This window comes from Chiloscyllium punctatum, chromosome 11 (assembly GCF_047496795.1).
Source record: "Chiloscyllium punctatum isolate Juve2018m chromosome 11, sChiPun1.3, whole genome shotgun sequence".
In the NCBI taxonomy this organism is placed as follows: domain Eukaryota; kingdom Metazoa; phylum Chordata; class Chondrichthyes; order Orectolobiformes; family Hemiscylliidae; genus Chiloscyllium; species Chiloscyllium punctatum.
In genome coordinates, this window is record NC_092749.1 from 1,931,770 (window position 1) to 1,945,637 (window position 13,868).

The 13,868-nt window shown below is 45.6% G+C and overlaps 1 protein-coding gene across 3 annotated transcripts in view; it reads left to right on the forward strand.

Annotated features, from left to right (window-relative positions):
- Positions 1–13,868, forward strand: part of LOC140482671 (protein EFR3 homolog B-like) — a 207,068-nt gene that overhangs the window by 154,319 nt on the left and 38,881 nt on the right. For all 3 annotated transcript variants that reach the window (XM_072580177.1, XM_072580178.1, XM_072580179.1), the window contains exon 20: positions 1,390–1,438. In XM_072580177.1, coding sequence (XP_072436278.1) covers positions 1,390–1,438 — 49 coding nt within the window. The remainder of the gene's footprint in view (positions 1–1,389; positions 1,439–13,868) is intronic.

A 13,868-nucleotide genomic window follows, 5' to 3' on the forward strand; every position in this document is an offset into this window, starting at 1 on the left:
TTTAAAATATCAATATCTATTTCCGTTAATTATCTAGCCTTCATTTCTTTTCCTTCACAATAAAAACTGATGCAAAATATTCATTTAATATCTCTCACATCTCCTAAGATTCAACACAAAGACAACCTTTTTGATCTTTAAGGGACAGTACTCTCTCTCTTGTTGCTCTCTTGCTCTTAATGTACTCTACTTGTAGAATCTCTTTGGATGATCCTTTGCCTTATTTGCCAAGGCTATCTGATATCCTTGCCTTCCTGATTTCCCTCTTAAGAAAGCCTGTACACTCTTTACATTGTTCAAGACATTCACTTGAACCCAGTTGTTTATATCTAATATTTGATACTTTTTCATTCTTGATGAGAACCTAATGTCTTTATTCATTTAAGTCAATCATTTAAGTGAAATGAAAAACTTCCTCACTCAAAAAGTTTTGAATCATCAGAATTCAGTCCCAGGAGGTTTATGGATGCTCCATCTTTTAATATATTTAAGAATGAAATAAACAGATTTTTGGTCTCTTGGGGATTGAAGTTATATGGGAAGTATGTGAGATGGGTGGGTTGAAGTCAAAGATCAGCCATGCCTGTACTGAATGATAGAGCAGGCTGTATGGGTTCTCTGATCTATTCCTTCTCCTTGTTTCATATGAAACAGAGAGAGGAAACCAGAGTTATGAAAAGAGAAAGGATACTGGGACCACTTCAAAGCAGGAGAGAAAGTAAACTAATGGAGGCTTTGGCCTGTTTTAATGGTTGAATAAGAAACTATTTCCTCTGGTTGTAGCCTTGGTGACAAGGGTAGGAGAAATACCTTTGAACTAGGTTTTTTGGATCATGAAATGCATTGCTATAAGAGATGGTGAATTCAGAGAAAATTGGATCTATTAATGGAGTAGAAAAATTTTTGAAGCAAAGGAAGATACAGAGCTATGGAGCATGCAAGCAGCCAGCTTAATTTTATATTGCTCTGGCAAAGAGTTAGCTCAGGTACGATATCAAATGAGATCATTCTGTGCTGTAGCCATTTTCAGTTTGATGAGCTTTGCTTGGATTAGGAGCAACAGTCTGAGTGAGCACTTGGCCTGAGTGAGTTCAGACATCCTTTTGGATTGATTGCATTAATTTAGCAATCACACTCAGAGGGAAATCATGTTGATGCATCGGGAAATCTCTTAAATAGCAACCAATGAGTGAACTGAGTGTTTTTTTCTGGGTGGACTCACTGTTTAACTAATACAAAATACAGATCAACTAAAATCAGTTACTTTGTGTTTATTAATCTTTGCTCACTTAATGTATATTTAAATGCAATTGAGTCCATTGTTAACAGGTATGTTGTGTTCATATATCAGGATCTGAGTGATTTTATAATATCTGTTCCCCATTACAGAAAATGCCAGCTGAGGAGATTACATATGAAACACTGAAGAAAGCTATCGGTAAGTTCCAGTACCTCCCAGTAAAACCAAAAATAGGAAAGCTCCAATATCTCCCATTAAAACCAGTGGCAGGTAAACTCCAGTATCTCCCACTAAAACCAGCAACACGTAAGCTCCTATTAAACATAGGAACAGGTAAGTCCAGTACCTCCAATTAAACACAGCAACAGGTAGGGCCCAGTACCTCCCATGAAAAATCAACAACAGGTAAATCCAGTATGTCCCATTAAACACAGCAACACAAAGGGTTCAGTGCGTCCCATTATATACAGTCACAGGTAATATTCAGTACCAGTCATAGGAAACAGTGGCAGGTGAACTCCAGGACCATCCATTAAACATAGCAGCAGGTGTGGCCCCGTACCTCTCATTCAGGATAAATGTTTAGTCTGAGGAGACAACATGACACTGTGTATGCCACAATGTGTGTTTGCCACCCACCCTATATCCCTCAAACATAGGCTAGCTGTTGTGATGAGCGCATGATGTGTGTTCCTACCAATCAGAACTATGTATGTCAGTTTGATGTATGCAAATGAAAATTTTGCCATTATCCCAAACTGATTTGGTTAATAATTTCAGCAGTTGCTCACTGCTTCCTGGGAAGGAAGCTGCCATCTTTACCTAGTCTGGATTACGTGACTCCAGACTGAAAGCAATGTGATCAATTACGCAGGCCGAGCCAGCAACACCTTCATCCTGTGAATAACTTAAAAATTTCGTTAGTTTTGAGAAAATGATGCTGAACAATCCTCTTTGATACAATTGAATAATTTGCTCATCCCTTTTCAAAGGTAATTAGGAGTCATAGAGTTTTTCAGCACAGAAACAGACCTTTTAGACCAACTCATCCATGCTGACCAGATATCCTAAAATACTCTTGTCCCATTTGCCAGCATTTGGCCGATAGCTCTCTAGGCAAAGTCTTTTCCCTGAGGTCGGGGAGTCCAGGACTAGAGGGCATAGGTTTAGGGTGAGAGAGGAAAGATATAAGAGAGACCTAAGGGGCAACTTTTTCACACGGAGCGTGGTACGTGTATGGAATGAGCTGCCAGAGGAAGTGATGGAGGCTGGTACAATTGCAACATTTAAGAGGCATCTGGATGGGTCTATGAATAGGAAGGGTTTGGAGGGATATGGGCCGGGTGCTGGCAGGTGGGACTAGATTGGGTTGGGATATCTGGTCGGCATGGACGGGTTGAACCAAAGGGTCTGTTTCCGTGCTGTACATCTTTTTGACTCTATTCATGTACCCTTCCAGATGCATTTTAAGTGTTGTTATTGTACCAGCCTCCACACCTCCTCTGGCAGCTCATTCTATAGATGTACCACTCTCTGCATGAAAAAGTTGTCCCTTACGTCCCTTTTAAATCTTTTTCCTGTTCACCTTAAAATTATGTCCTCAAGATTTGGGTTGGTCTGGTGTTCTCTTGTGTGAGTTGCAAATGTCTAGTATGCAAGTCCAGCAAGTAATTAGGAAAGCTAATCGAATGTTCATGTTTATTCTAAGGGGAATATTAGGAAGTTATGCTTCAGTTATATAAGGTGCTGGTGGGACTACATCTGGAGTACTGCGTGCAATACTGCTCAACCTATTTCAGGAATGATGTAAATATGTTGGAAGCTTTCCAGTGAAGGTGTACTCCATTGATACCTGGAATGCCGGGGAAGTGGGGTGCAATTGTCGTGGAGGAAAGGTTGAACAGGTTAGGCTTATATCATCTGGAGTTAAGAAGACTTGATGGAAACATAAAATCCTGAGACATCTTGACAGGGTGGATTTGAAGAAGATGGTTTTCCTTCGGGGAGAATCTAGAATGAGAGGTTATTGATTATAAATCAAGAATCATCCATTGATAACTGATAATAGATGAGATTTTTCCTGAAAAATGTTTGAGAATCTTTTGAAGTATTTTCCTGAAAAGGTGGTGGAAGCAAAGTCCTTGACTATTTTTAAAGTAGAGGTGGATAGATTCTTGTTAAGCAATCAGGTGAAAGATATTAAGGATAAGTGGAAATATGGATTTGAGTTTACATTCAGCCATGATCTTAGTGAACAGCAAAACAGGCTTGAGGGGCCAAATGGCCTACTACTACCCCTTCCAAATGTTCACTCCCTCCAGGACATGGGTGAACCAATTGGTTTCATTCTTTGTGACCATGTAGATGGAGATAATAGTTTAATGGTGTTGTCCCTGGATTAGTGATCCAGAGATTTAGGTAATAAAAACAGAAATCGCTGGAAAAGCTCAGCAGGTCTGGTTACATCTGTGGAGAGAAAGCAAAGCTAACATTTCCAGTTAACATCTCAAGGTGGCAGCGGTGGAAAAGGCAGAGTTTGGGCTCCTGTGACTGGGCTTGTCCTCTGCATTTTTTCTTTTTCCTTCTACCCCCTTCTTTCTTTTCCTCAAGCTTACCTTATAAAGAGAGCTCTTTGGCAGGAGGCAGTTTCAAGGGGTTTTGGAGCAGTGTTTTTAGAGACAGCGTGGCTGCAGAGACCGTTCACGTGCAGGGGACCCCTAGCGGCAGCATGGTGTGGACTAGAAACCCGGAGTGGGACATTGTCTGCGGCATGGTGTGAGCTGGTGTAACCCAGAACCGGACACACTTGGTGGCATAATGTGGGCTGGTGTCGTCCAGGGTGGTGGCATGGCGTGCGAAACCCAAAGCAGGACATTCTCTCTGCGGCATGGCATGAGCTGGTGTAGCCCAGAGTCGGGCACTTTTGAAAGAAAGGAGGAAAACATGCCCCCATCTACATCAATGGAACTAAGGTTGAGAGGGTCAACACCATCGAGTTCCTCAGAGTGACCATAACTGACAACCTGTCCTGGACTTCCCACGTAGATGCGATGGTCAAGAAGGCACAACACCTCTTCTTCCTCAGACAGCTCAGGAAATTTGGCACATCCATAAGGACCCTCACCAACTTTCACAGATGCACCATTGAATCCATATTGTCCAGGTGCATAATGGCCTGGTATGGCAACGTCTCTTCCCAGGACCGTAAGAAACTACAGAAGGTGATGTGCACAGCCCAGGCCATCGCAGAAGATAACCTTCCATTTATGGGCTCTACTTATGTGGCTTGCTGCCACGGAAAGGCTGTCAACACCGTCACTCCAGTGATGATCTCCTACGAACTCTTACGTCAGGCAGAAGACACAGAAGCCTGAACGCATGCAACAGTAGGTTCAGAAACAGCTTCTTCTCAGCCAATATTAGACGGATGAATTGACTTGCTAGCCTCGATAAGCAGTGTAATCTGTATGCCTCTGTCTCAGATATTTTGAACTGTACATCCTTGCTTATTATGATCTGCTTGTACTGCTCATAAACAAAGATTTTCACTGTACTTTGGTACATGTGACAATAATTGAATGAATCAATCATTCAAACTCTGCAGCATGATGTGGGCTGGTGACGCCTGGAGAGGGACACTGTTTATAACATGGCATGAGCTGGGGTAGCCCGGAGTGGATCGCCGTTCATGGGCAAAAGGGAGGACTGCAGATACTGGAGATTAGAGTCGAGAGTGTGGTGCTGGAAAAGCACAGCAGGTCAGGCAGCATCAAAGGAGCACACCATGCCATGTCACCGAGAGTGTTCAACTCTGGGCTACACCAGCCCACACCATGTCACCGAGACACTACTGGTTACTGATCCCCAGGAGGAACACTTTCCATCCACTACTACTAGCAGTACAGTATTTGGTGGGGAATGCCTCTACCCACTGGGTGAATTGGTCCATGATGACCAGGCAGTATGTTTTCCTACAGGAAGGTGGTAGTGACCTTGTGAAATCCATTTGGAGGTGTTCCCAGGGTCCCCTTGACCTTGGTTGGTGACCCATCTGAACTTTTATGGGTCTACCTGGGTTGTGCTGTGTGCAAACCATGCACCTGCAGCAGTGCTTGGCTATATCTCTTCCCATTCCCTTCCACCACCATTCTCTCCCTAGACTTGCTATCATAGCTTTCCTGCCTGTATGTCAGAGCCCGTGATGCAGCCCGAGCAAGGTGTTTTTAATGCTCGCTGGTGCTACCATCCTGTCCACTCGCCTCCAGACACCGTCCTCCCCTTTAAGTGCTCCCTGCATTTTCCATCTCTCTTTCTCCTTCTGCAGAGTGTCCTCCTGCAGCTGCTGTATGTGAATGGCATCTGTCGCTAGTGCAATTGTTACTATTGGACCCTCATCGACAGTTTCCTACTCTAAGGCTCGCTGGGCTGCTCGATCTGTCCCTTTAAATTTCAGCCAGCCTGGACTGTCTTTCCCTGGCTCCTTTTGGTGTTCTTTGATTTTTATTACTGCAGCCTCTTTTGGCTGTTCACTGGTACTCAGCACTGCTTGGATTCTTAACTGGTGTTTGATGATGGTAGTCATGTACAACTCTGAAGGCATGTTGGATATCGATATAAACGTTCACAATTCTCCCCTTCGACAGCTTTGTTTAGCGCTATTATCTCTACTACTTGTGCAGACTGACTTTCTCAACTCTTCCTGACATTACGGTCTCTAGTTTATTCTTTACCACAGCCCATCCTGTGCGGGGTGACCCTGCTATATATTTCCATGACCCATCCATGAAGAGGGTCTCCCCGGCTGTGTCTAGGGGGTATCCATTACCCTCCCCCTATCTTCATCCCCATCTATGTCTCCGCAATTATGCAGTTGTTATGTGTCCAGAATTCCGTCAGCTGGGTTTTCTCCCATATCCCTAACTATTACCACGTACTGACTTGGTTGGAGGACAGCTGTCTCCCACTTTTCCTTTCACATATTGGAGACAGCCCTTCAGCTTCCTGGTGTTTAACATTTCCACTCGGGTGTGTTTGGTGTGGGGGATGACATTCCCTGCCATTACAATTGGTTCGCTAACCCTCACGGCCCAAGCAGCACAGTCTAAGGCTAATATGCGTCTGGGCAGCCCAGTGCCTACTGGCCCTTCTGTGGTAAGTAATACCCCACGGGTCTTCTGCTGCTCCCGTGGTCCTGTGTGACCACTGGGGAGTAAAATCATCCCTCATTATTACAGTGTTTGTGGAAGTCTTTACTGGGATCTGGCAGCCATAGCCCAGGGGCTGATATTAACCAAGTTTTTAGCTCACTGTAAACCTCTTCCTGTTCTGGTCCCCAGGTAACAGGTTCCAAGATGGGCTTGCCCCTTTGATTTGTTTTTGAATCGGTTCAGCCAATTTTGCGAAATCTGGTATAAAGCTCCAGCTATAGTTGAATAGCCCCAAGATATTTCCGACTCCCCTTACAGTAACAGGTCGTGGCATTTCCTGAATTGCCTTCTTTCAGTCAATTGGCATTTCCCCGAGTCCCTGGGATATAAGGTGTCCCAGGTATAGGACTTATGCTTATCCAAATTGTGCTCTTGCATGGCTGACTTCTAACCCTGCTGCTGCCAGTTCGTGCAACACAAGGTATAACGCTTCCTGGTATCCTGATTCGGACTCTGAAGCAATCAGGATATTGTCCACGTATTGTAGGGCAGTGCTCCCTTCTTGTAAATCAGGATATTGTCCACGTATTGTAGGACAGTGCTCCCTTCTGGTAAATCAGGATATTGTCCACGTATTGTAGGGCAATGCTCTCTTCTGGTAAATCAGGATATTGTCCACGTATTGTAGGACAGTGCTCTCTTCTGGTAAATCAGGATATTGTCCACGTATTGTAGGACAGCGCTCCCTTCTGGTAAATCAGGATATTGTCCACGTATTGTAGGGCAGTGCTCCCTTCTGGTAAATCAGGATATTGTCCATGTATTGTAGGGCAGTGCTCTCTTCTGGTAAATCAGGATATTGTCCACGTATTGTAGGACAGTGCTCCCTTCTGGTAAATCAGGATATTGTCCATGTATTGTAGGGCAGTGCTCTCTTCTGGTAAATCAGGATATTGTCCACGTATTGTAGGACAGTGCTCTCTTCTGGTAAATCAGGATATTGTCCACGTATTGTAGGGCAGTGCTCTCTTCTGGTAAATCAGGATATTGTCCACGTATTGTAGGACAGTGCTCCCTTCTGGTAAATCAGGATATTGTCCACGTATTGTAGGGCAGTGCTCCCTTCTGGTAAATCAGGATATTGTCCACGTATTGTAGGACAGTGCTCTCTTCTGGTAAATCAGGATATTGTCCACGTATTGTAGGACAGTGCTCCCTTCTGGTAAATCAGGATATTGTCCACGTATTGTAGGGCAGTGCTCCCTTCTGGTAAATCAGGATATTGTCCACGTATTGTAGGACAGTGCTCCCTTCTGGTAAATCAGGATATTGTTCACGTATTGTAGGGCAGTGCTCTCTTCTGGTAAATCTATTTTGTCGAGGTTGTCGCTCATCACTCTGTGAAACTAGTGTGGCTGTTGTGGAAGCACTGTGGCAGGCGAGTCCACGTGTACTGCCAGTCCTTACTGTGAAGACAAATTTATTCTGGGATCCAGGGTATAGTGGGATGGACCAGAATCCATTGGTTATGTCTAATACTGTGAAAATTTTGTACTTGGGGACCAATCCGTTTTGAATTGTGGAGGGGTCTGTTACAATGGGATGCAATTTAGGTGTGACCTTGTTTAGTCCCGTATACAAAATGGTGAGTCTGTAGCTCCCATCGGGCTTTATTACTGGCCATGTTGGGGAATTGGTTGTACCTGTGGTTTCCCTCAGGATTCCCTGTTTTACTAGTCCTTTAACAATCTCCATTACTGTTTTCTTGCTTCAGGCTTGATTGGGTACTGCCGGTGGGGCTTATGCTGTGGTCCGAGCACCATTATAGGGTCTATCTTGACTAAGCCTGTGTCTAGTATTGTCTCTGCCCATGCCTTGGGAACAGAGGCGCAGATAGCTCTGAATCCCACCTTTTCAAGGTTCCAGTCCCTACTGGTGGCTGTAGCTACTTTAATAGTCTCGAGGTGACTTGTGAGTTTCCCAATCTCGGTCTTTCAACCATCCTGTTTTGGCCAGATCAATTTTCCTTTTGCACAGTCAATCAAGACTTTGTATTCCTTTATGAGATCATTTCCCATTATGGTGCTTTCATTATTTTTGCACGCACATAAAATCTCAGGTATGTATATATTATTGATTTTCATGAGGGTGGTCTCGCTTAAGTAAGCGGGTGTCTTATCCCCTCCTACCCCGGTAAGGTGGATCATTTTATTGGTGTGGAGGAAGGGTAAGTTGGTGGTGGATACGGCCACTCCTGTGCCTACCAACATCTTACGCTTTCTACCTCCAACTACTGCAGGACGTAAACTCTCCCCTCTCCCTTACCCTTACAACTGGGGGCAGCTGGTTGTCAGCTCTGCAGAACTCGGGGGGTCCCATGGTTCCGCGGTGTTCAGGGTGTTGTTTGGGGGTCCCCCATGCTTTCCCCAGCACAGTGCCTCTGTATGACCTGCTCTATTACATGGCTGTAGTAATTTATGCTGTTCCTTGTCCTGTGGGGCTGTACAGTCTCTGACAAAGTGTCCCTGTGAGCCACAGTTGTGGCAGGATAATTTGGTACTGCCTTCGCGTCTGTTCTGAGAGGCTGCTCTGTCAGGTTTTGTTTTTATTGCGGGAGCTTCGCTTCCTGCACCCTGCTAGCCCACTCTACCAGGTCGACATAATTTTGGGACATTATCACTCCCATTTTGAGGATGGATTGATGGGTGCTAGAGAGCCCGTCTCTAAAAGCCTGAATGAATGCCCAATCTGGGTTTGCTTGTCCTAAGTAATCGTTCCCCATACTCAGAGGCTCCTTTCCCTTTAAACTGTTTCATGGTCATGATTTTGCTCCAGTTCTTGGGAGCATTTCCTAATACCCGCTGGATCTCTTCATTAAAATGGGTGTGGGGGGGGCTGCTGAGCATCTATCTCAGCTGTAAGGCAACGGCATGTATCCACCGTCCCCCCCATAGTCTCGGGCTGTTGTGGCTTTGGGTCTGCCATCTACCTAATGGTGAGTTCGTGCTCTACCCATATACTGTCTAGCTCTTCCCAGAACCTCGTGATTGTACTTTGGGGCTGTATTTTGCCCAGGAAGGTCATGATCTGTTGCCTTTCTCCTAGGGAAATGGGTTTATAGTTTGCTTTTGGCTGCAACTCTGTCCCCCCTCTAGTGACTGGAGCTAGATTATATTCTTGCACCTCTGCTCTGCTGATGGAGCAGGTGGTCCCTGCTGTACAGTTTTGTAGGAGGGGAGAGAGTCAGTCTCCCTTCCCTCCTGAATTTTTTCTATTCTTTGCTCTAGCTCCTTTATCCTATCCTCCAGCTCCTCAATTCGTTCTTGGCCTTTTCTCCACCTGCTAGTGGAGGCACCTACTTGTTTAATTAGGCCTGCTAATTGGTACACTAACATTAGCCCAATCCTTTGAGTTTTATTTCGTTTTACTTTGTCAAACCAATTCCGTTGCTGTGCTAATTTCTGGGATGGGTCCCAACCCCCTTTCTTTATCTGCTCTGTCAGTGCAATTCTGTCTGTCTTGTATTTCTCAATAAGGGAAACCTGCAGTATCCCCTTTAAAATCCTGATCTGCCATCTCACAGATTGTGTACCCCTCGATTCCACCAACAGTAAAGTGTCCTTAACCAATGGGACTTCTCTACCCCCTGGCCACTAATACCGTCCCAGTACCGTCTGTATGGCTGTAGCAGCCTCCTAGCTGACAGTGAGGCAAGGAATAGGGAGAAAGTACAGTTGAACACGTGGCTGCAAGGATGGTGTAGGAGGGAGGGCTTCAGGTATTTGGACAATTGGACTGCATTCTGGGGAAGGTGGGACCTGTACAAACAGGATGGGTTGCACCTGAACCAGAAGGGCACCAATATCCTGGGAGGTAGGTTTGCTAGCACTCTTCGGGGGGATTTAAACTAATTTGGCAGGGGGATGGGATCCGGACTTGTAGTCCAGCAAGTAGGTTAGCTGTTTGTCAGGATATCCAAGAATGTAGGGAGGCTGTGGAGAAGGTAGCACTGACACTTTAACGCAAGGAGTATCAGAAATAAGGTGGGTGAAGTTAAGGCGTGGATCGGTACCTGGGACTACGATGTTGTGGCCATCACGGAAACGTGGATAGAAGAGGGTCATGAATGGTTGTTGGAGGTTCCTGGTTACAGATGTTTCAGTAAGATTAGGGAGGGTGGTAAAAAAGGAGGGGGTGGTGGCGTTGCTAATTAGAAATGGTATAATGGCTGCAGAAAGGCAGTTCGAGGAGGATCTGCCTTTGGAGGTAGTATGGGCTGAAGTCAGAAATAGGAAAGGTGCAGTCACCTTGTTGGGTGTTAACTACAGGCCCCCCAATAGCAGCAGAGATGTGGAGAAACGGATTGGGAAACAGATTTTGGAAAGGTGCAGAAGCCACAGGGTAGTAGTCATGGGCGATTTCAACTTCCCAAATATTGATTGGAAGCTCTTTAGATCAAGTAGATTGGATGGAGCAGTGTTTGTGCAGTGTGTCCAGGAAGCTTTTCTAACTCAGTATGTAGATTGTCCAACCAGAGGGGAGGCCATATTGGATTTGGTACTTGGTAACGAACTGGGACAAGTGATGGGCTTGTTAGTAGGTGAACATTTTGGTGATGGTGACCACAATTCTGTGACTTTCACCTTGGTTATGGAGAGAGGTAGGTGCATGCAACAGAGTAGGTTTTACAGTTGGGGCAAGGGTAAATATGATGCTGTAAGACAGGATCTGAGGAGCATAAGTTGGGAGCATAGGCTGTCAGGGAAGGATGTCGTGGAAATGTGGAACTTTTTCAAGGAACAGATACGAAGTGTCCTTGATATGTATGTACCTGTCAGGCAGGAAAGAGATGGTCGTGTGAGGGAACCTTGGTTGACAAGGGAGGTCGAATGTCTTGTAAAGAGGAAGAAGGAGGTTTACATAAGGTTGAGGAAACAAGGTTCAGACAGAGCATTGGAGGGATACAGAATAACCAGGAGGGAGCTGAAGAAAGGGATTAGGAGAGCTAAGAGAGGGCATGAAAAATCTTTGGTGGATCGGATCAAGGATAACCCCAAGGCATTTTATGCGTATGTGAGAAATCTGAGAATGACGAGAACGAGAGTAGGTCCAATCAAGGACAGTAGTGAGAGACTGTGTATTGAGTCGGAAGAGATAGGAGAGGTCTTGAATGAGTACTTTTCTTCAATATTTACAAACGAGAGGGACCATATTGTTGAAGAGGAGAGTGTGAAATGGACTGGTAAGCTAGAAGAGATACTTGTTCGGAAGGAAGATGTGTTGGACATTTTGAACAACTTGAGGATAGACAAGTCCCCCGGGCCAGATGGGATATATCCTAGGATTATGTGGGAAGCAAGAGAGGAAACTGCAGAACCGTTGGCAATGATCTTTTTGTCTTCGCTGTCAACGGGGGTGGTACCAGGGGACTGGAGAGTAGCGAATGTTGTGCGCCTGTTCAAAAAAGGGAATAGGGATAACCCCGGGAATTACAGGCCAGTTAGTCTTACTTCGGTGGTAGGCAAAGTAATGGAAGGGGTACTGAGGGATCGGATTTATGAGTATCTGGAAAGACACTGCTTGATTAGGGACAGCCAGCACGGATTTGTGAGGGGTAGGTCTTGCCTTACAAGTCTTATTGAATTCTTTGAGAAGGTGACCAAGCATGTGGATGAGGGTAGAGCAGTGGATGTAGTATACATGGATTTTAGTAAGGCATTTGATAAGGTTCCCCATGGTAGGCTTTTGCGGAAAGTCAGGAGGCATGGGATAGAGGGAAATTTGGCCAGTTGGATAGAAAACTGGCTAACTGGTCGAAGTCAGAGAGTGGTGGTAGATGGTAAATATTCAGCCTGGAGCCCAGTTACAAGTGGAGTTCCGCAGGGATCAGTTCTGGGTCCTCTGCTGTTTGTAATTTTTATTAATGACTTGGAAGAGGGAGTCGAAGGGTGGGTCAGTAAATTTGCAGATGATACGAAGATTGGTGGAGTTGTGGATAGTGAGGAGGGCTGTTGTTGGCTGCAAAGGGACTTAGATATGATGCAGAGCTGGGCTGAGGAGTGGCAGATGGAGTTCAACCCTGCCAAGTGTGAGGTTGTCCATTTTGGAAGGACAAATAAGAATGCAGAATACAGGGTTAACGGTAGGGTTCTTAGTAAGGTGGAGGAGCAGAGGGATCTTGGGGTCTATGTTCATAGATCTTTGAAAGTTGCCACTCAGGTGGATAGAGCTTGTAAGAAGGCCTATGGTGTATGAGCGTTCATTAGCAGAGGGATTGAATTCAAGAGTCGTGAAGTGATGTTGCAGCTGTACAGGACTTTGATTAAGCCACATTTGGAGTACTGTGTGCAGTTCTGGTCGCCTCACTTTAGGAAAGATGTGGAAGCTTTGGAGAGGGTGCAGAGAAGATTTACCAGGATGTTGCCTGGAATGGAGAATAGGTCGTACGAGGATAGGTTGAGAGTGCTAGGCCTTTTCTCATTGGAATGGCGAAGGATGAGGGGTGACTTGATAGAGGTTTATAAGATGATCAGAGGAATAGATAGAGTAGACAGTCAGAAACTTTTTCCCTGGGTACAACAGAGTGTTACAAGGGGACATAAATTTAAGGTGAAGGGTGGAAGGTATAGGGGAGATGTCAGGGGTGGGTTCTTTACCCAGAGAGTGGTGGGGGCATGGAATGCGCTGCCTGTGGGAGTGGCAGAGTCAGAATCATTGGCGACCTTTAAGCAGCAATTGGATGGGTACATGGATGGGTGCTTAAGCTAGGACAAATGTTCAGCACAACATCGTGGGCCGAAGGGCCTGTTCTGTGCTGTATTGTTCTATGTTCGATGTTCTAGCAAGATGTGCGCTCTACCGTTGGGACTTCTCTACCCTCCCGGCCACCACTACTCGTTGGTACCTACCAGTCAGCTGGGAATGTTGGTTCAATAGGGTGAGCTGTCTACCGGGACTCATTTATCCTCCTGGCCACCTCTACTGTTCCAACACCGCCCAATAGGCCCAGAAACCTACCTCTAGCCTTGTGTGCTCTCTAATTGGGGGGCATTTTACCCTCGCAGCCACCGCCACTATTCAAGCTCTGTCATTCTACTACGACTGACAGGGTACCACGGTTACTCACAGTGTCCACACTTCCTTCCTCGGTAATGTGCTGCTCCACTGGGGTTTGACTCTTGGTCAGAGTGGTCAGCTCCTTTTCTTCACCACTTCAATTTAAAACACAATAACAGACAGCACCGAACCTTCGACCAGGTTCTAACTAGACTCTGCGTTGCTCATTCCTACAGAGTCCAACGTTACCCGACTTTGCCATTTGTGCTTCAGAACTCCTAGTGCCCTTGGCACCTCAATTCCCATTTCAATTCCCAATCATCGTGTGGGTGGGGGGGCCACCCCTCTTAACAACCGGTTAGGGCAGGGGTTTTGAGACAGGCACTACCTTGTCCTCTGGTTGTGTCAGCACAAGTAGCTGGTCA